At 40.5% G+C, this 20,555-nt stretch overlaps 1 protein-coding gene across 1 annotated transcript in view; it reads right to left on the minus strand.

Moving 5' to 3' along the window:
• FMN1 (formin 1) overlaps positions 1-20,555 on the minus strand; it is a 264,605-nt gene that overhangs the window by 122,330 nt on the left and 121,720 nt on the right. Inside the window, 6 exon segments of the mRNA XM_033108537.1 lie at positions 143-263; positions 5,553-5,612; positions 6,723-6,869; positions 8,291-8,420; positions 14,814-14,902; positions 16,793-16,854. Coding sequence (XP_032964428.1) covers positions 143-263; positions 5,553-5,612; positions 6,723-6,869; positions 8,291-8,420; positions 14,814-14,902; positions 16,793-16,854 — 609 coding nt within the window.

Consider the following 20,555-nt stretch of genomic DNA (forward strand, 5'->3'; position numbering starts at 1 on the left):
GCAGAGTGCCATAATGGAACTCTGCACCAATTTCATCCCAGAGGCACACATAAATAATCCTCGTCAGTCATTAAAAACAAGGTTTTTTTTTGTTTGTTTGTTTTTTTAGCTATTATCATAATAATAGAACAGTTCCTGTTACCTTCTAGTTGCCTCTTCAGTTTTCTCAAGTCTTTTATGAGGTCTTCAAACTTGACTTGGGAAGCCAGAAAGAAATCTTGTGGTTCAGGCAGGGGGAAAACGCTCTTTTCTGTTCCTGCTTCCTAAAAGATACGGTAAACAAAAGCACATTATCCTTCTCAACTGTCGCTTCCAGTTGAAATTCCAAAGCATCTTGGGTTGGAGGTTTGACGAAGAGTCATAGCGATGCCCCTCTGCCACCCCTATACTTGGACTGGTCACTTTGAAGTGCTTCCACGTCTTGCACAACGTCAGTTTGGTCTTACTGGCATTTAGATTGGGGATGGCCTGGGCAAGGTTCTATTTTGCCTCATGAATCAAAGGGAAAATTGTCAGCTATGTCCTGATCTTGGACATTCTACTTCCATGGAAAAGGCCATAGGAGGAACACATGAAAGTACTTAAATTTAAAGTCCTTGTTTGAGTTTCACATGGTAGCAATTAGATTAGATAACTCATCGTCAATGGGTGTGAGATGGAAGGTGCTGGATAAGGCGGCCCTGTAATGGAAGAAACAATCTCCCTTACGCCTTTACCTACCTTCCCCTGAAGCTTAAAGCTTGTGTGTGTGTGTGTGTGTGTGTGTGTGTGCGCATGTGTGTACATGTGTGTGTGTGAGACTGAATTCTGCACCCATATTTGTAAACATTTTCCAAATGTTGTTTGGCTAGCCTTAGCAGATATTTACTGAGGCATGATTGGGTATAGTTTTTGACAAGCTCCAGAACTATACCTAATAGAGTATCTGAGCTGAGAAACACCTTGAGGGACAAAACCTTCAGGCACATTGAAAGATAAGATGAGCCTCAAATTTCTTTTCCATTCCAGCTTGCTTTCCCCCTGAGTTGTTTAATATAAGCTCTGTATCTTGCATATCTCAGACAGTCTTCAGGTCTCTCCACATAGCCTGCTCTGCCAGCTTTCCTTCACATTCCATCTTTCCTACTGCCATTAGGACTAGTTCCAAACTCTGAAACTGCTTTACAAGGCACTTTATGATCTGGCCTCTGTCTACATGTCCAGCCTTATTTCTCTCTTCCCCCTATCTCTAATTCCTTCCCCCAAACTTTCATAAAATAAGAGAACGGGCTGCAGTGCAACTTTTAGACAAAACTGTCCTTCCCAACCTTTCCAGAATGTCCTCACACCTCCTCGTTCATGCTCATCCTTCAAGTCTCAGAATAGATGTCACTTCCTCAAAGACTTCCCCTATGTCCCAGCAACCCACTTCTGGGTGTTTCCAAGAGCCCGTCGTATTTACTATTATCACTGCACTTATCAACATTAAGTTACAAATTGTCACGTTAGCTTGTATGTCTTCCCCACTAGACTATAAACACTTTGAAGGCAGACGCTGCATCTTATTCTCAGTATAAAATATTATCTCTGGCATATCAATAAACTTTGTCCAGCAGCATTACAGAGAGGTTTTAAAACACTGCTCTGGGAAGTCTGTACCGTTAGCAGGAGACATCTAACCTATCATCATATTTTCTTGTGGTTTTAGTGATTCCCCGGACCCTTCCTCTTCCTTTAAGACTTTAAACTTTAGTTGGGATGCTAGAAGAAGGTAGTTTTCCTCATTAGATCACAACAACATTTTATGTAATCAAGGCAATTTTTCCATCTTTCTATACTTATTTCACCACTTTAAAAACAATGAAAGCAGCGCCCTGGTCTGAGGGCCAAGGTGGAACAATATGTAACATGCCTTCCACAAAACTCCACGGTAATCTACACTGGGAAAACTCATGAATGATATCTAATGTCCAAAACTTTTTATCAGACTCAGCACTGGCTTCATTTTTTTTTTTTTTCCAATAAAGAAAAAGAGAAAATGCTGCTGAGTAAATCAGCCTGGTAGTAGCTCTTGTGCAAGTTGTATAATTCGAGTTCAAGAGACATGGCTCTAGATGAGTTTCTTTGAACTTCACAGACCTAGACTTGGACCCAAAACCTGGCATAAGTGGAAAGAAACTTGGAGCTGGAGTCACCTTTCTTCAGCTAATTGCTCATCACCACTAACCACAAAAATCATCACTTATGCTCCTAGAGGGAGGGGGTAGTTTAATAAATCACATAATTCTACACTCTTGTTGAGTGAAATGCATTTTGTACAGTGAAAACTGGGAGAGCACCACACAAATGTTGACTTCTTATTTCTCCTAAATGGAGCCATTTCCAAGTTTGAAACTATTCTAATGGTAACATTTTTCCTCTGCAAAGTTGATTCCACCGGGTTCAGTTCTCTTCAATGAGCGCCGTATATCATACGCAAATCGCAGCCTTCCTACACAATGCATCTGACTTGGTTAAGGCAGACACTCTGAGGTAAATCATGGATTTACCATGGGTTTAGAACCTTCGATGGGAAATGTCACCTCTCAGAAGTGACTGAGTAATTCTCAGAAGATTCTTCTGAGGTAATTCTTCTGCCTCATCGGTACCTGCTGTCAGAACTTCAGGTACGTACCCACTGCCTGAACTGCAACGTGCCTGCCCCACTCCACCAGAAAACAGCTTTCACCTCTTCACAACTACTTCTTTACAGATGCACTTACTACATTCTTGTCGATATTTATAGTAGATGCCACTCAGCAAGGATTTATCAGGCACCTAACATTATAGACACTAAAAAAGAGATAGCGGTGCATTCTGGACCTCAGGGAGCAATGCCAGCATGATAGAAAATTGCTCATTGATAGCTATAGACAAGGCAGAATAAAACCTACTGTGAGAGAGTTGTTCAAACACAGTGTTCCCAGCATTCAAAGGAATAAAGCATGAGGAAGTGAGCAAAGCCTTCATGGACGAAGGGCCATGAAAGATTGCACTATTTTTTATTATATATCTTTTTTTCCCTTTTACCAAATTGATAGGTGTTCATTATGTTTAGTAATTGAAAAAAATCTCTTACAATTCTACCACCCAGACATAATCACACATGTTAATATATATCCTTCCAGGTTTTCCTGTGCGTTTGTGTGTATTTATGTTTACGTATTTGAGATTATACTATATATTATTTGAAACATGTTTGTAATTTAAAAGCAGATCAAAAGCATTTCCCAATGTCACTAAATGTCCTCCTATATACTTTCCATGGCAACATATTATTCCATTTTATGATTCTACTGTGTTTCTCCGAAAATAAGACCTAACCGGAAAATAAGCCCTCGCATGATTTTTCAGGATGACATCCCCTGAACATAAGCCCTAATGCATCTTTTGGAGCAAAAATTAATATAAGAGCTGGTCTTATTTTCAGGGAAACACGGTTTGACCTTAGTTTCTATTTTGGGACATCTACCAAAATTTTTGCAATATTTTGCTATTATAAGTTATTTTAAATAAAATAGTGATACATGTCCTAATTCTTTTCCCTTGGGATAAAAATCTCTAGAAAAATTATGCATATTTCTAGGGCTTTTGATACAAAAAGGTCAAAGTCTTGCTAGCCCATGTAGCACACATCTGCATGAATTAGAACCAGGTGTCCCTGTAAGTAGGCACAGCTTGTGCAAACAGCTTGACAAACACACGACATCTTTACGTGAATTTCTTTCAAGGTGCTCTTTAGAGGACACATAGTTTGGTGAGTCTGGGACAGACTAGATATAGGTCTCATCTGACCTAGAGATCTTAAATAGAGAATAACTTCAGCCTACCGTACGTCATAGGCCGGAGAAAGGTTTGATCAATTCACATTGCTAATTCTATATACCTAGTTGGCAATTTATATCTTTGATTCATCTTGCCATTTTTTTTAAAATGAGAAGGGACAAGTTGAGCTTTTCTTGTTGATTCTGAAGCGCTCATTGCATACGTATTAGGCGGCATGCTTGCTTGCTCATTCATTCATTCATTCATTCATTCATTCTTTTGGAATTTTTTTTTCCCCAAAAGGTCTTTTATTATTTTAAGAGAGTATTATAAGAAAAAAGAGAAATTTTAAAAAGGCTAAGGACAAGAATAGTTCCATTTAGGGAGAATGTCAGATGCAAAAAACACATCAGTAAGAAAGCACAGGGTGTGTTTGGAAAACATCAAGTCTTGAGTTGAATCATAGAGTACGTGTAGAGGGAAAGGTATAAAAGTACGATTGTAAAAGACTGGAATTAAATTGGATAGGGTCTTAATTCACTTGAAAATGAGGAGCCATTTCATTTTTGAGTAAACAAGTGATGCGAAATGAGCAGATCTATAAAATGTAATCGGGCCACAGGGTGTGGGATGGACTAAAATGGGAGTGAGTAGAGGTGGAGAGGCCAGCTGCGAAGCAATTGAAATTCCCTAGATGAGCTGCCTTAAAGCCTGAATGAGCTGGGGTCCGTTGGGATGAAGAAATAGGGAAGAACATGGGAGATAATGTAGTTGAAGGACAGAGAGGAATCAAAGAAGAGCATGAGCTTCATGTCTAAATGACCAAACATTACACAATACTTAATAGAAGAAAGAGGGAAGAAGTTTGTGTGTGTGTGGGGGGGGGGTGGTGGGGGATGGGATGAGAAGCCTGGTTATAGACATGGTGAGAACAATGAGATAAACCCACCAAAAGGGCAGGAAGGATGACTATAGACATCATCAGTGCTTAGCTTTTCTTCTGCATAAAATTGTAAGACCTTTTGAAAATAAGGCCCTGGCGTCGTTACTTTGCTTCCCTCGGTACCTAGGAAAACTAGGAAAAACTCCGCTTACACGGATAGTTAAACAGGAGTCCTGACATTTTCCTGAGACTTTTTCCACTCATATTGATTGCTAGATTTCTCAACAACTTACAACAGTACCTCTTTCTTCTCAAAGTTAGGACTCCTTGTTCTCAATTGAAGGAGAAGGAATAAAACACAGAGACTTGTGCTCAGGTAGCTTCTCACAGAAATTATTTCTAATTGCAAATGTCATTTAAGAAGAGAGGAGGGATTTCAAATTCTACATCTTCAACTTGTTTACAGATGAACACTACTGATAAAGTTTGGGGGTATTACTGAATATTAATTTCCTAAATTTTGGCCTGCATCCCAGAATCTAGTTTCAAATACAACCAATTACTGAATGATACAGAGTTCACAGAGCCCCTCACCACCTGGTCAGGAGGCACTGAGATAACTGCGGAGCGCTCTGAAGCTGCGTTATATAGCGGATTGAAAGTTAGTAGATTTGTGCCACTGAATAATGCTTCTCTTTACAAGAGTCAACTAAACTCTCTTGGCTTCAGTGTTCCCATCTATAAACCAAGAAGGCTTGAATAGCTCTCAAATTCTATGTTGAACTTGAAAATCATCCATCCATCCGTCATCCAATTGCTGAATGCCAACAATGCGTACGAGTTGAAACCCCTTTAGTGTAGTTTTCCACATAATGCCATTTCTTACCTGATCATAGTAACGCAGGTAGTATTTCACGACATAGTCCACCAGATTAATTCCATTATCCTAGGTTTAAAAGAGAAGCTTAAATGAAAATCATTCACAGGAGACTCTGCCGTATTATACAGATGAGAACTGAAATCTCAGTTTGTGACCCTAATATTTTTCATTTGTCCTGGTCCTAGTACTGTTTGAGACTGGCAAGACTTTTCCTCTCTCTTCTTTGTCCCATCCATTTTTAATGGCATCTATACAAAGAAATGACAGTATGCTATTCTTTTTTAGGGGTGGAAAAAAAACCCCAAACAGATAATCCATAAAACCTCTGAGCTAAAACAAACAAACAAACAAACAAAATACTGTCTCAACATTTTCCGGCATAAAGCCAAGACAGGATGGGGATGGAGAGTGCTAAAAGGAACCAGGGACTAGAACAGAAAACCATCCCTCCCTTCCCACCTTTCAAAAGATGTGTGTTCTTAAGGGCATGAAAAACAATCAGGACAGCTTAAAAGGAATGCCACGCCACTTTACGACCCTGGGAGGCCAGGAGCAAGCAGGTCCTCCCACAAGGAAGCCTTTGAGTCTTGTTCACATGGGTCTAATTCTAATTTGCCTGTGTGTTTCCCCTCTCTCTACTCCCCCTGCCCGCCATGGGACGCCTAGGTATGGGCTGGTTGTTTCTAAAGAGGTAGCTCTGCAGGGGTGTGGAGCCAGATGATAACCAGGCTCAGGAGAGTGTGACAGTAGACGCCCAGCCCAATTGTTGTGGGCCAAAGAATAATTCCAATGCTCAGATCAATCGGTGATTCAGCATTGCTCCCTGCTCAGGAAAGAGTACATTACCAATAGCCAACACGGAATTCAAACACACTCTAGCCTTGTGCTACGGCTAATACTGTATACTGTTTTATTCCCTCAATGCAGTTCAACACCTAACTGTGTATTTTAGAGTGAACAAATATTGGGAATTTTGTCATCAACATAAGATCAAACATAAAAAAAAAAGTATCTATCTTAATCAAAAGTCAAAAGAGAGCAAAGAAAAAATATCTTGTTGGAGGGAGGATAGAGATGAATGGAACAATCAAAATATTTTTCTTTTTTTTTAAATTAAAGGCATAGAAGGAAAATAACGGCAGATCATAGGCATTCATTATGAAAAATACGTAGTACCCGACTTTTGACGTCCTTGAGTTTGGGCAGAATTTCTAAGCTGTATCCATCTGCTTGTCCCCGAGTCCTATTTCCTCCATTCATATAATTTCCAAAAGCCAGAATGAGAGCTAAAATATCCTTCACACTCTTCATGTGCAGCAAGCCCTGTGATGGTAAACATCAATTATTAGGGAGTGGGATTCCAAATGTATCTATGTTTATCTAACAACAGACATTTATTGAGGACCCAACAGGCTTTTCTTTTACCAATCCGGTTAACAGCTGGTGAAATGGAAAGTACACTTTATAAGTCATGAGTGTCTTAAAAATATATATATATTAAAAGCCATCATTTTATATATTAAAAGCCAGTTTTAATTTTTTTAAATACTTATTTTAAAGTATTTATATATTGAAAAAAGAGTTGTCATAGTTAGGCTTCACATTTGATGACTTCTAAGGAGAAAGGGGTTTAATATTATTTGAGGATCTATTTATGGACAATGCATTGATGTAAACAGTAAAGTTAAGTGTAAGGTAGATACAATAGCAAGTCTATTCTTCCTTATTCCTGGGTATAATCCTCAGAGGTGAACTACAATGATGCATTTCAAAGCCAGAAATCTGTGAAAATTAGAAAGGACTCATCTAGCTTCCCATACAACCAATCACAAGGAAAATAAGTGTTATTAAGTGTTTGTGGATATATGTATTAACTTTTATAATTTCAAGCTATTTAGGGCTTTCTTCAGCTCTCTCATTTGTTTTTCCTCTCTCTCTTTTTTTTGCTCCAAGTACACATTTTCAAATTGATTTTTTTTTCCTTTCTCTGTAGTCTTAGTTGTCTTTACCTTCCTTTATTATAAGGAAAAGAAAGCCAAATGCAGCTCTAGGCCAACTTCTGCTCCTGACTTTTAGGGTGCTACTACATGGTATATCGTATACTTTGGTAAAATTTATTGAAATCTTTTATATTTCAGAAAGAAAAAAAAATCATGCCTTCAGATAAGCAACTAAATACTACAATATTCATGGAGAGGATTATCATTTTCTTCAGGACATGCTCTTTGTGAGAAAAACCCAAGTGCTAGAATTTAATTTTATAATGGATACCAGTGTGGTAAAGCCAACAAAAAATTTATTTGCCCATCACTCATTATCATAATAATCCATTGCCTTTATCAAATCTCTAGAATCTTTTTATTTCACTATGTAGGCACATTTCAGATGATCAAATTCATGGGTCTAAGGCAAAAATCTCTTTTGCACTCTAGACAGTGAAGTGGAAAACAAACTATACTATTTAGGTTGGTTTTAAGTGGCCAGCAAGTACAGTGGAAGGTATTTGGAACACTTGAGAAGAAATCTGTAAACATGTCGCTTTCTCCTTCCTTCTCTTCTTTCCTCTCTCCCTCCCCCACCCCCACCTCACCTGCTTGCACACACTACTCGCACTAGGCAGGCTAATCGTCACAGCCATACTTAGAAAAACTTATACCCTTAAGTCCAAAAGGTTTTCACAAAGGAACTGTGGTTGATTTCCGTATAAGGACAAAGGTATCTTTTTAAAGTAGTCAGCAACATACCTTAGAAGCTCGTGTGATGATCTCTACCTTTCGATGCAAGGAGGTGATACCCTCGGAAAAGACAGATCTGAAGATGATGCACTGCGCACGCTCAGCAAAATTAGGGATCTGGGCTAACTCGTGTAGAAATCTGTGAAAATTAGAAAGGACTCATCTAGCTTCTCGTACAACCAATCACAAGGAAAATAAAAAAGCTGAAAAAGATCTACCTGAGAGCATTCCTTATTTGACAATGTCAACTTAAGAATTAATAAAAGGTATCAGATAAGCTGAGTTAAGCAACTCCAAGGGAATATATTCTACTGTTGACAACAAAGCTACATTTTAAGATGGTTTCTATGATGGTAAATACATGCACGGTGTATAAATTACTTTAGGAACAGAAAGTTAATGCAATTATATAGAACCACAACAAGTTATCTATCTCCTGCTACCCAAATAGGAGACTAAACCCCAATGAAAAGTGTTAACCTTTAGTGTACGAGAACAAATGCACAATCAACTCCCTTCATAATTCAGCGTTCTCTATTGATGTATTTACACAGGCTGAGTAAAGGGAAGACTTGAGGCAAATGTCCGTAGACAAGTGATAAAATGTCTCTTACTGAAATGACATTACTTTTATTTTTTGCTCAGTGAATTAGGTAATAGTCGATAATACCCCTATTCTACAGATATTTGTTTACTTTTCCACATCAACTTACCTATAAAGACAGAGCTCATAGCTCAATGCTTGGAACAAAGCAGGCACTCATTAAGTGGACAAGTCTAAAGCTTCTTAAAAACTATGGCAAGACAGATCTTAAAAGCTAAGGGAGAGTACTAACCTACACACAGAAGCTTACTGTCTGAGCAGTTGGGCACCGGTGCCCTTTGCAAAATTAAGTTGGAAGAGCTACGTACTCTCCAGGCCAATCACCAGAGGAAGGGGTTTAAACTAAAACGGGTGGAAAGAGTTGGACATGAATTCAGAAAAGGAGAGAATCCACTAACAGCTATTAAATTTATTTTGGGGTTGAAATGATTATTACCTGATATTTCTGAAAGTCTTGGTTAACTCATAACATCATTACTTTGACATATTGCAATCTCTCCCCAAGAATGCTTTTTCACAAAGGAGCAAAGCTGAAGCCTCCTTCTTTCCATACCCAAAGAAATTTCCTTAGCCTATATTCGGTGCCTCTGTGACTTTATTTTAGGGAGATTTGGGTTTCAATAAGATTCTAATTGTCAGCTCTTTTTCTTAGTTATCCTACAACCAGGTCATATCCTTCTTTTTTTTTTTTAAATGACACTGAGATGAAGCAAAGAATGCCCATAAAGAAAACACCTGTGTTTTAAAGTTCAAAAACAATGAACTTCGTTTTCAGCATGGTTATAACGAAAACCATGGATATAAAAGTGGAAACACAGGAATTCTGAATTAGGACAAGATGAAAAAAATTATACTTTTATGTAAATTGTTTCTTCATAAAATTATTATTAAACCATAGATTCATTTACAACTGGAATCAAGAGTATCACCAGTTTTTACAAATATGATCAGTAAAACGCTTGCGGGACTGCAGGCATTTGGTCCTTGGGGAGTTTTATTTATTCAGATGCTGCTGAGAGATACCACGGGGTGGGGGGGGAGCGCCGTGCATTTCTCCCCTTCCAAATGTGACCAGGAGACTCTATTCTGTAGGTAGGACCCAGATCCCTAGAGCACTGCATGCTTCCAAGTTTCAATGAACACAGTGAGTGAAGCATATTCATGAAGATGGTGTGAGAGAACATACAGATCAACACCTCAACTCACCCACCAGGACATAGATGAAAAGGAGGAAATGCTAGGTGAACAATTACTAGTTGTAATTAGTCTCAGAACAGGACGTTTAAGACCAATATGAGGAGACCAGCCCATAGGCTCACCAGCTTATGTTACCCTGGAGACAGTAAACTATAACTGCAAGGCTCTCTGGGATTGAAGCCTGTCTGGGATCAGGGTTTGCAATGGGAAGGCTGACAGAGAATCTTAAAGATCCAGTGTTCTGTGCATGGAGAGGGGTCCGATACACATATCCAGAGTTGGGTGGGGCAGGGGGAGGGAGTTGGGGGGCGGGGCAGGAACTTCAGGAATTTTATACGACTTTGGAATAAACTGGGGGAAATGTGTCACGGAAAGTTAATATCAGAGCATCATTCACCAGGACTGATTTTAGTCAGTCCTTTACACATGTATGAAGCATTTACAGTGTCAGACACCATGCTAAGACCTGAGAACAGCATTTAAGCTGTATACAGTTCCTACTTGATAACCTAAGAAATAAATCAACCATTACCGTGGAGTGTGATGTGTGCCATCGGTAATGGAGCCTGTAATCGGAGCTATGGAAGCCACACACAGGGCATCAAAGCCAGAGCCCTGGACGGACATGTCAGCCGAAGGTTCCTGGAGCTCTCTGGTGTCTTACAGGGCACATGTGAGAAACGGCCAGGCAGAGCCTAGACAGGCTGAATGGTACTTGTCAGGGAAGTGAGTAGGAGTCAGACGCTAATAAGAGGCTTGGTGCTCCAAAATAGTTTAAACTTCCAAATGAATGAATGAAGGATTTTAAACAGAGAAGTGATCCTTTCAGCTTTTTGTTTTAGAAAACCACCATGGCCGTGGCTTGGCCGATGGATTGGGGGTGAGAGCGGATTTGAGCCTTAGAGACTGATAAGACTGAAGCTGCATGATTCTCAGAGGGAAGGTAAGAGGCCCTGCAGTGTGAATGCAGAGGGCAAATGGATGAGAAAACTAAGGTAGCAAGAGCCAGAATAACTGACCAATCCCAAAGATTTTAAATAGCATCCAGGATGACTTACAGGTTTTGGGCTTGGACACCAGATGAAATGTGAAGATACGATATAATGAAGAAGCAAATTTGTGGGAAAAAATACGATTTTATGTCACTTTCTGTCCAAAAATAGCCAAGCAAAGCCTTTAGGAAGAGCACCACGGCTCCTTTCCCATCTATCTGGGAAAGTATCAGAAGTATAAGTAACCTCAAAGGTTGTGAGACAGTGTCTGATAAATATCTTATCCCCCAACTGTGTTTTATTCGCTGCCCATAAGGGCAGGGAGATAAACTCTTGGTCTTGGACATTGGGCCTTGGTACTTAACGAATATTTATAGACTGATTTCCTTTGAATTAGTCTAATTTTATACGCTACAGCTAGTATTAGAGAGGACTAAATGCCCACTAAAGAAGCCACGTGCTACGGACCTTTCCCCAATGCAGGCTTATTTTCCCAGAAAGGGTTGCAACTTCAGCCTGTATATGGGAGAGAAGTTTTGCATCTCACATTGTGTAAGTTACTCATCTATGGCAGCAACTGAGCTGACAGGTGGAATGATGTAATGTGGTCCACTGCTTTTAAGGGACTAACGTTTGGCGTATCAACCCCTAAACCCCCAAATGGTATTATGTCAGGTATGTGTGCACACAGAGGCTGTGTACACAGCATCATTTCCTGTTGAATCTGTGTTCTTCCACAGAGGAGTACACTCACAGAGCCTTGTTTCAGAAATCAGTGTGTCTTCCATGTGGGAGTCCCAAGGCAGTGGGGACCCTAGTGGAGCATCCCACAATAGGCTGTTGTGGTGCCCTCACTCTAGACCACAAAAAGCTTGCAGCAGGCCTAATCAAGCCCAATAGAGCCTCACCTCACAACACCGCCACCCCAAGACACAGTGTGAAGAGTGGACCGCCATCTCGGAAGGGAGTGGCTCTCAGACAGCCTGGTTCCAGGCAGATGACACCTTTATGGGAAACGGCTTTCTAAACCTGGCACCGGGGTGTAAGAAAGCTGATGAGGTGAGTGATGAGGCCGGCCTCTCCATGCTCTGATTTATAGGGCTGGGCGCCACGGGGTTCTTAGGAAATTGTAATGCCGAAACTATAAATGATGCGTATTTTCCAGTACGTAAAACTTGCTTATAGTCAACTAACTTGGAGCGAATGGCAAATAAGTTGCCAGAAAATCAGGCTCTGCCGTAAATCAAACAAACGCGGCACTGTGCAGGAGGTCAAAAGCAAAGGTGAAACTCACTTAGGCCTGAAGTCCCCACCTCTTTGCTCGTCACCCTCCAGAAACGGAGCGCAAGCACGTCACCTCACCAGGACAACACCACAGGCCTCTTTGCTGTCAGTAGGCAACTTAGCATGCTCAGGAGGCCATCACAATGACTATTTACAAACTTTAAAAATGCTCTTCCATCCAGATCATCAATAGAGAAAACAGGAATAGTAAGTTATATGTCAATTACCTGCCACCATTATTCTGTGTCCTGGCCGTTAATCTTGAAAAATAATGCTAGAAAGGCATTAACATAAAAGGTAAAGGGGAACACTTCGGTAGCAGGACTTCCTTTCACTGGGTTGGCCACTCCCATAGCTTAGAGCACAGGCTGCAAATTATAGCCCAGAGGCCAAATTCGACCCACCACCTGTTTTTGTATGGCCCATCAACTAAGAATATTTTTTTACATTTTTAAAAGGTTGAAAAAAGAATCAATAGAAGGACAACATTTCATGGCATGTAAAAATGATATAAAATTCAAATTTCAGTATCCATAAATAAAATTTTATTGGCGCACAGTCACGCCCATGTGCTTACGTATTGTCTATGGTGGCTTTTGCAAAACAGCATCAGGCTTGAATAGTTCCAACAGATTGTATGGCTCACAAAGCCTAAAATACTTACTATCTGGTCCTCTACAGGAAAAGTTTGCCATTGCCAACTCCTGGCTTAGAGTATCATTTCTCAATGAGGCACAGGTGGCATTACCCAAAGCTTGATATGCCCTCTTGTCCCTGTTAAGGACTAAATGTTTGTGTCCCCCTGAAATCCTTAAATTGAAATCCTAATCCCCAGTGCGATGGTATTAGGAGGGAGGCTCTTTGAGAGGTAATTAGGTCACGAGGGTAGAGCCGTCATGAGTGGGATTTGTGGTCTTAGAAGAGACACAGAGCTTGCTTCCTCTCTTTGCCTTCTGCCATGTGAGAATACAAGGAGAAGTGGGCAGTCTGGCACCTGGAAGAGCTCTCACCAGCATTTGCCCATCCTGGCACCCTGGTCTCAGACTTCCAGCCTCCAGGACTGTGCGAAATAAATGCCTGTTGTTCATAAGTCCCTCAGTTTAGGGTACTTTGCTATAGCAAGCCCAAGCTAAGACAGTCTTCAAATGTTCCCCATGGCCTTGTCAGTATCTAAATATTCCATCATGAGTCACTTAATTTTCAGTGATTAGCCTATTAATGAGGATTCACTTATTATGTTAGAAAATCTGATGTAGGACTGAGAGTTGCTAAGGCGGACAGCTCCAGCTGATGCAACCGACGGGCAATGGATTCACAATATTCCTCGGCTTCATGAAATAACTTTGGGGTGGGGGTGGGGAGGCCTGACCTATGTTCTGTGTGAGGACAATTCACCTCAGGACCTACGTTTCCCAGAATTATTATGAAGGTTTGTCAATAACTGAGTAAACCTAGAAATCCCTTGCCCAGCCATTTGGGAATGTTTTTCTGGGCCCGAATGCCCAGGCATCCAAGGGGAGTGGGGCGTTCTAGAATACCCAAAGGCAAGGCAGGTAGCTTTCAGTACAAGCTACAGCCCCTGAATAAGTCTAGGGCTGACTTATTACCGGAAGCTTTATCACTCAGTTTTCTTTTTGTTTCCTCCTCTTGCCTCATTTCCAGGCTGAGAGGGGCAGCCTACATTGGACATGAAGCATCCAAGATAGCAACAGGCAAAGGCGTCCTCTGTCCCCTCTGGACCCATTTCACACCCTCACAAGAGTCTTGGGCCATGTGAAGCTGGATGGGGCTGAGGGTCTGCAGAGCCCCAGAAGCTTATCCGTGGTTTGCAGACCCCAGGAGCCCAGATGAGGATGAGTCACTTAGTTGCACGTTAGAGTTCTGGGGTTTCAAAGGGTGTGGAACAACACCCCAAACCACAGAGCAAACAACTCTAGATAGTGAATGGAGAGAACAACGCACGCCAAGAGAGGATGAAAAAGTCATGTCCAAACTAGGCAGGGCAGGTGGGGAAATTTGGGAAAGCCTGGCACATTCAGGCTACATTTACTGGATACGACATTTAGGAAAATCAATTGCAGTGGTGTGACTCTGACATCATTTTTCTAACTGATCAGCAGAATCTTAAACAGAGCAATGACTTCTTCCTTCCTCAGTTACCCTTTTAGCCAGAATGTTTAGTCTAGGAGGAATTAACAACTTGCTAGAACAAGAAAGGGGAATCACGAGGGGTGGGGAAAGGGGTTGAGACATATTCTATCCAGCAGCGCAAATCTCGTGGCTGCTTTTCCGGGCAGTTAGGTCATCCTGCTGCAAGCAATAGGTCACGGGAATGATGGAGCTGAGACTTAGCTCATTGCACAACTTAGAGGTGATTATTCAGAGCTGGGAGGCTGGATGATAGAGATCGCCCTTCTCGTTTTGGCCCAAAAGAAACGTGTTTTAGCATCCTTACTGCTCAGGTTTATCCAGGAGCTTCAACTCTTCTTCTTTGGATGTCTCATAATACTTTCTTATTTTAATCAATTCATCCTCTTGGGCTCTCTGTGTTCAAAAAGAAACAAAACAAAACACACAAAAAAATGAACAAGGAGAATCTGTCTAAAGCAACGTGTCTTAAAGTGTGGCCTCTGGACCGGGAGCTTCAGTACCACCTGTCACTAGCTAGAAATGCAAACTACTGGCCCTACCCCAGCCTTAGGAAACTTGAGGTGAGGCCCAGCAAGCCCTGCCAGCGATTCCGAAGTACACTAATGTTTGAGAACCACTGGCTAATACGAATGGTCCTAACGAGTGACATTAGCTGGATCTATGGTAGAAGACGGGACACTGGATTGCTAACTTCGAGTCCTCTCTTTTTGCCTGTAAGCAGATGTGGCTCAAGTTGTCCTTAGCATTTGCCTTCTGACCCTCAACAGCCCTCCTCACTTATGCAGGCCCCTGACTTTTTATTTCTAGTCAGTCACCATCTTCTCTTTTTCTAAGTTTTGTAATTAATTTTGCCTGTACTGTTTATTTTGGCATTTGGTCCCATACTTTCTCAATTTATTCAACTATTTGAGTTGTATGCAGCTTATCTCTACTGTAAGCTGACAAGTACCGAGTATGTGCACAGTCCTGGGTCCATAGTAACAACCAAAAACATCTAGAAGGCACTTTGCCTTTTACAAAGTTCTTCAACATCAATTACTATATACTCATTTTATAGATGATTCCATTGAGGCTTACACTAAGTAGCTGCTAAAAGGGACTGACTCGGAATCTCTCTCCCATGATATCACACTGCCCTCCAGGATCGTAAGAAATGCAGCGCCAGCTCCTGATAACCTGGTATCTGTATGCCTTCTTGTCTATTAATGAAAGCCTTACTGATAGAAATGTGAGAAGTTCTCATCCACGCATGCTCAACAGCTCCTGATGTACATAAAGGATATAAAATTGTGGAGGGAACCGGCAATCCCACTAGGCTGGCTTATCGCACTAAGCAAATAGTCTATAAGATACTTAGTATTGAAATGAATCATTTTTGAGCTTGCTGACCTCCAGAGCTCCACACAGCTTCCTGGGAAATACCATTTCTTCAGTAAAGAGAATCTGGTTCAATGTATTTGCAAATCCTCACAGAGTCAGTGAACCAGAACAGTCAAAAATTATAGAAATTCTTGACTCTCCTGTGTCATCTTCTCAAGAGAGCCTGCCAATTGTGTGGGTTATTTCCTCATATAACCCAAATTTAAAGACCATCTATGTGTACAGCGTGGTTTGTTTTCAAAATACATTGCTACTGCGACATATCTTATCTCTTAATACTCATAAAAAATCAGGTACAGCCCATTATAGTTCCCCTTGTACTGATGACCAGACAGGCATAAAGAGTTTAACAGGCCCCAAATCACTCCGCAGAAAGTGGTAAACCTAAAGACTGTCTGACTCTAAATCCAAAACACACGCCCACCATGCTATGTTCCTGTCCACATTCAACACCATCAGCTCATTTGGACTAAAAGCAATCATCCAAGCTGGTATCAGCATTCCCATGCCTCAGAGGAAGACACTGGTGTACACCAACACGAACCGGTAGCTTACCTCATTAACTGACAGCAAGCCACAGGGCTGGGTTCCTTGACGGAGAAGTGGTCTCCACCTTGAACTACCCTCCCTTGCAGGTGTGCAAAGAGATCTACTCACCCCGACACCACCGTAGGGTTCAGGACCCTAGTGCTTGTCTCATGTCCACTCGTATTTGGGCTTGTGTTTCTGCGCCTTAGTCTCTTTCATGCTATGTCAAAATCCTTACTGCCAGAGAACAGGAATAGCTCAGTAATTCTTTAGGTGTAAGGAGCCACATGTAACTATGTTTTAGACCTTGAAATTGTTTTGGTTAGGAATGATATGGAAATCTGGAAACTGGCGCTGTGTCTCTTCGGTACTCACGTTTTCATACAAGGCTGCCAGAGTTTCCAGGTCCACTACAGAGTCATCCACGTTGAAAATGGCTGCCGAGCACCCAAAAAGAAAGAGAAGAAAAAATACAAGGCTTGGTTAGACTCCCCCATACTAGATTCCAAGCAATATAATATTGCACTTTCTTACACAAGTTGTGTCTTTCTGCTCGTTGCTGCTCCCTTTCCTTTTGCACTAGGGGGTCCCCAGAGAAAGAAACCAAAATGGTTGCTATTGCTGGCCTGAGCCTTGGCCCTGCCTGGTTTAATTCCTCAAGCTCTAGTCCTTTCTGCAGTTTAATTTAGGCTCCACAGGAGAGGTGTACGTGCTTTAAAACTAAATCAGTTTGTGGATTCGAAGCCCAATTTTAAATCTTTCTTCCCGGCTGGTAATTGAAGAGATTTAGTACCTAATGCACCAGAACTGACTCTTGCCCATTACCAGGAAGAAAGAGAAAAAAAAGACAATGTTGGCAAATTAAATGAATTCAGGCATGTGATTTCAGGCACCTTTCCATGGCCACTGCAAACATCTTGTTTGGATTAAAAAGACAAGAAAAAGCAATCATTGCATCAATGGCAAATTAAGATTATGGAAACCTCCCATGAGTCAGTCTTAAGGCAAATTCTCATTCCCATGGTTTTATTAGGATTCTACTTGTTGTTGTGTATCTTTAATAAGTCACTTAGCTGTTAACTAATATGCTTATAATTTCATCTAGAGAGATTCCTTCCCATATATACCAGGATATAAACGTGGAGTTTTTAAAGCTTTAATGGATTTGACAATCAAAGTGTTTGAAATAGGCAGCTCCACATCTTTAAATAATTATTCAAAACTAATAAAGTTTGTTCCCTCAACCCCACCTCCCTTCTCTGACTTTACATTGTGAAATTAACCAGCACGCTAGTAAATTTTCTCTGTGGCAGGCTAATTAATTTTATTAAACCAACCAGTGATATTTAGAATGCCTTAAAATTTTGCTCGTCAACCATTATTCTGTTCATTGGCATTACACCATGGTTTTCAGAGAAAGTAGGGATCAAGGTAAAGGGAAGGTTGCTTTCAAATTGTTTTGCCTCTTCTGTAGTTTAGAATCATATGAATGCCTTTATACAACTTTAATAAAGTTAATTAACTCAGCTATGATCATGTAACTTCACAGAACACCGAGAAATGTACTTAAAATTCCTTCACAGGCCACCTTCTCTAACTTAGGAGTTAATCAGCAAGCTATTCCTAGATAGGTGTGGGGCAGTGAGAAAAGAAGAGGTTAATATTCTACTGGCAAAGCTAGTCATCTCAGATTCCACCAAGACAAAGAAAAATTACACTACTGGAAAAGCCAATACGAAACCACAAAAGAAAAATGTAGTTTGAGGAAAGAATGAAAGAATTTGCCCTTCCAGGACTGTTATTTTGTATGTGAAGATAATAAGAATTCACTAATTTGTTAGATAGAGTGGGCATTTTAACATGGCTGTTGCTTTAAAAAAACAGAAACTAGCCCCAGAACAATGTCTATTTTATGTAAATTCCTATATTCTCTTACAAAAAATCAGCCAATAAGAATGCAGTAAGAAAAGGTGAAATCCTAAATAATTTATCAGAAATGTTCACTTCTAATCATACATCCTAGGTACTATGCATGGACTATAAGTTTAGATATAATCAAGTAATCTTAACTAATGAGAAAGAGAATGATCTGTGGGCTTCTTTTCCTAGTGAGTGAAAAATTAGCTTTTTAAACATTAACCAGTCTGGGTCCCAGACCCACAGTTTGAAGGGTTATATGGTCAGCCAATGCCCCTCCAGTGTACTAGGTAGCAGAAAGAAAACATCTAAGGAGGATGGGACAGAAGAGCAAGCATGCGCCTGGAGACCCATGCTTGGTTCATTCATTCAACCATCCCTTGGATAAATATTTATTGAATGTGTATTAAGTTCTAGAAACTGTTCTAAAATGCTGTGATTATATAAATCAAAAGTGTATAGGATATTCAAAGCATTTGATCTCATGAATTTATACTCTAGCTTACAGGACAGACAAGAAAACTAGTAAATAGTTTTCAGATAATGATATACTATGACGAAAGTAGAGAAATGAGCAACATGAGCTAGAATGATTGATGAAGACTTCTTTGGGAGATGACTGTTTAAGAGCTAAAGAGGTCAGTTCTGGGAATATCTGGGGGAAGAGCATTCCAAGGAGTGGTAACTGCAAAAGGAAGTTTCTTTTTCTAATGAAGGAACAAGCTCAAGGTACAGAAAAAGATCAAGATGACTATCATGGAGGGATCCCAACATACTACTTGACCCTGGTAAGTTAAATTGTCTGAGCCTCAGCATATCCATAAAAAGGGTTTAATACCACTTACTGAAAACATTAAGGGGGATAATGTGTATGCTTGGCATAGTGCACAGAGCATGGTATAAACTCAAAATGGTACCTATGAACGATGGCTATTATGATTTTAAATATACAGATTGCTAATGTGTTTTAAAGCTTGTTAATGCCTATCTCCTCTGACATCTGGAAATAATTAAAAAAGAGTTAAACTACTGAGCATTTTATGCTATAAATGAAACTTTACAGAATTCTTGAAAGTTTCAGATAGGAATAGTTGCTATTAATCCCCTTCAGTCCTTCAAAACCCCACTTCAGGCCCAACTTTAGGAAGCATTATCAATAGGAAAGATATATGCACAAATGACTCTAATTACAAAAAAAAAACTGTACCAAATGTCTTAAGAGAAATACAAGATACCTATGTGTCCATTCAGAAAGTTAACGAATTTTATCTCTAATTTCCATCTTTCCCATCAATCGACACTTCATCATACCATCAGTTATATTTTTAAAAGCCGGGTCTCAAAATTCTACTTTGATGTTTAAAACACCTCAGACGTCTTTCCTTTAAATTTGGATAAAGCCCAAACCCCTTGGCCTGATTTGTAAGTCCATTCCCTTGCTGGCCCTGAGCTACACTTCCTCATATCCTATCACGTCCATTTCTCCCATGCACCCCGTGCTCCAGCCAGATTGGGCAGCTCCCCATTCCTGAACATGCGACGGCTTCTTCCCTTCCACACCTCATCCTCCAAGGCTCAGGTGAAAGGTTTCCTGCCCTGGAAGGAGCACCTTGACCTTGGAATCAATAAGCCCTCACTCCTTTCCTTTTCCATGGCACTGTACTCATATTTTACATACGGTAAGAAGAGTCTACTTTAAGATATTGTGTTAAGGTCTGTCGCCTAACAGTTTCCCTCTCCCACTGGATTGTGAAGGACCTGTAGTCAGGGATCGTTCTATACACCTTGATATCCCCAGCTCTCAGCATAGTATCTGGGGTGTAACAGGAATTAAAAAGAAATCATTTGTGGATGGAATAGATGCTACAGGAATCCCAGAGTGAGTCCTTCTGCTTGGTATCAGGCAAAGTTCCTTGATTAAGAAAGCATGGAGTCTTAAAAACAAACCAAAACAAAACATAGTGATGGTAAAAGGGATAGAATTTTTTTTTTTTAAAGGGATAGAATTTTTGACCGATGAAATAGTATGGATGTATAGCTGAATTAAGTTTAGCCCCTCCCCGTTTGTCCCTATTGAAAAACCAAAGCTTAATCAGTAGTAATACCCATTCCCAATAAGATGCACTGCTCGCCTGCATATCCCATGCCAAACAATAAGTAAGTGTAACGAGGGAATTTCTCAGTTTTAAGGGAAGTATCTTTCCCCTCATTCTTAACCTTC

The sequence above is a fragment of the Rhinolophus ferrumequinum genome, chromosome 6, assembly GCF_004115265.2.
Source record: "Rhinolophus ferrumequinum isolate MPI-CBG mRhiFer1 chromosome 6, mRhiFer1_v1.p, whole genome shotgun sequence".
Lineage (NCBI taxonomy): Eukaryota > Metazoa > Chordata > Mammalia > Chiroptera > Rhinolophidae > Rhinolophus > Rhinolophus ferrumequinum.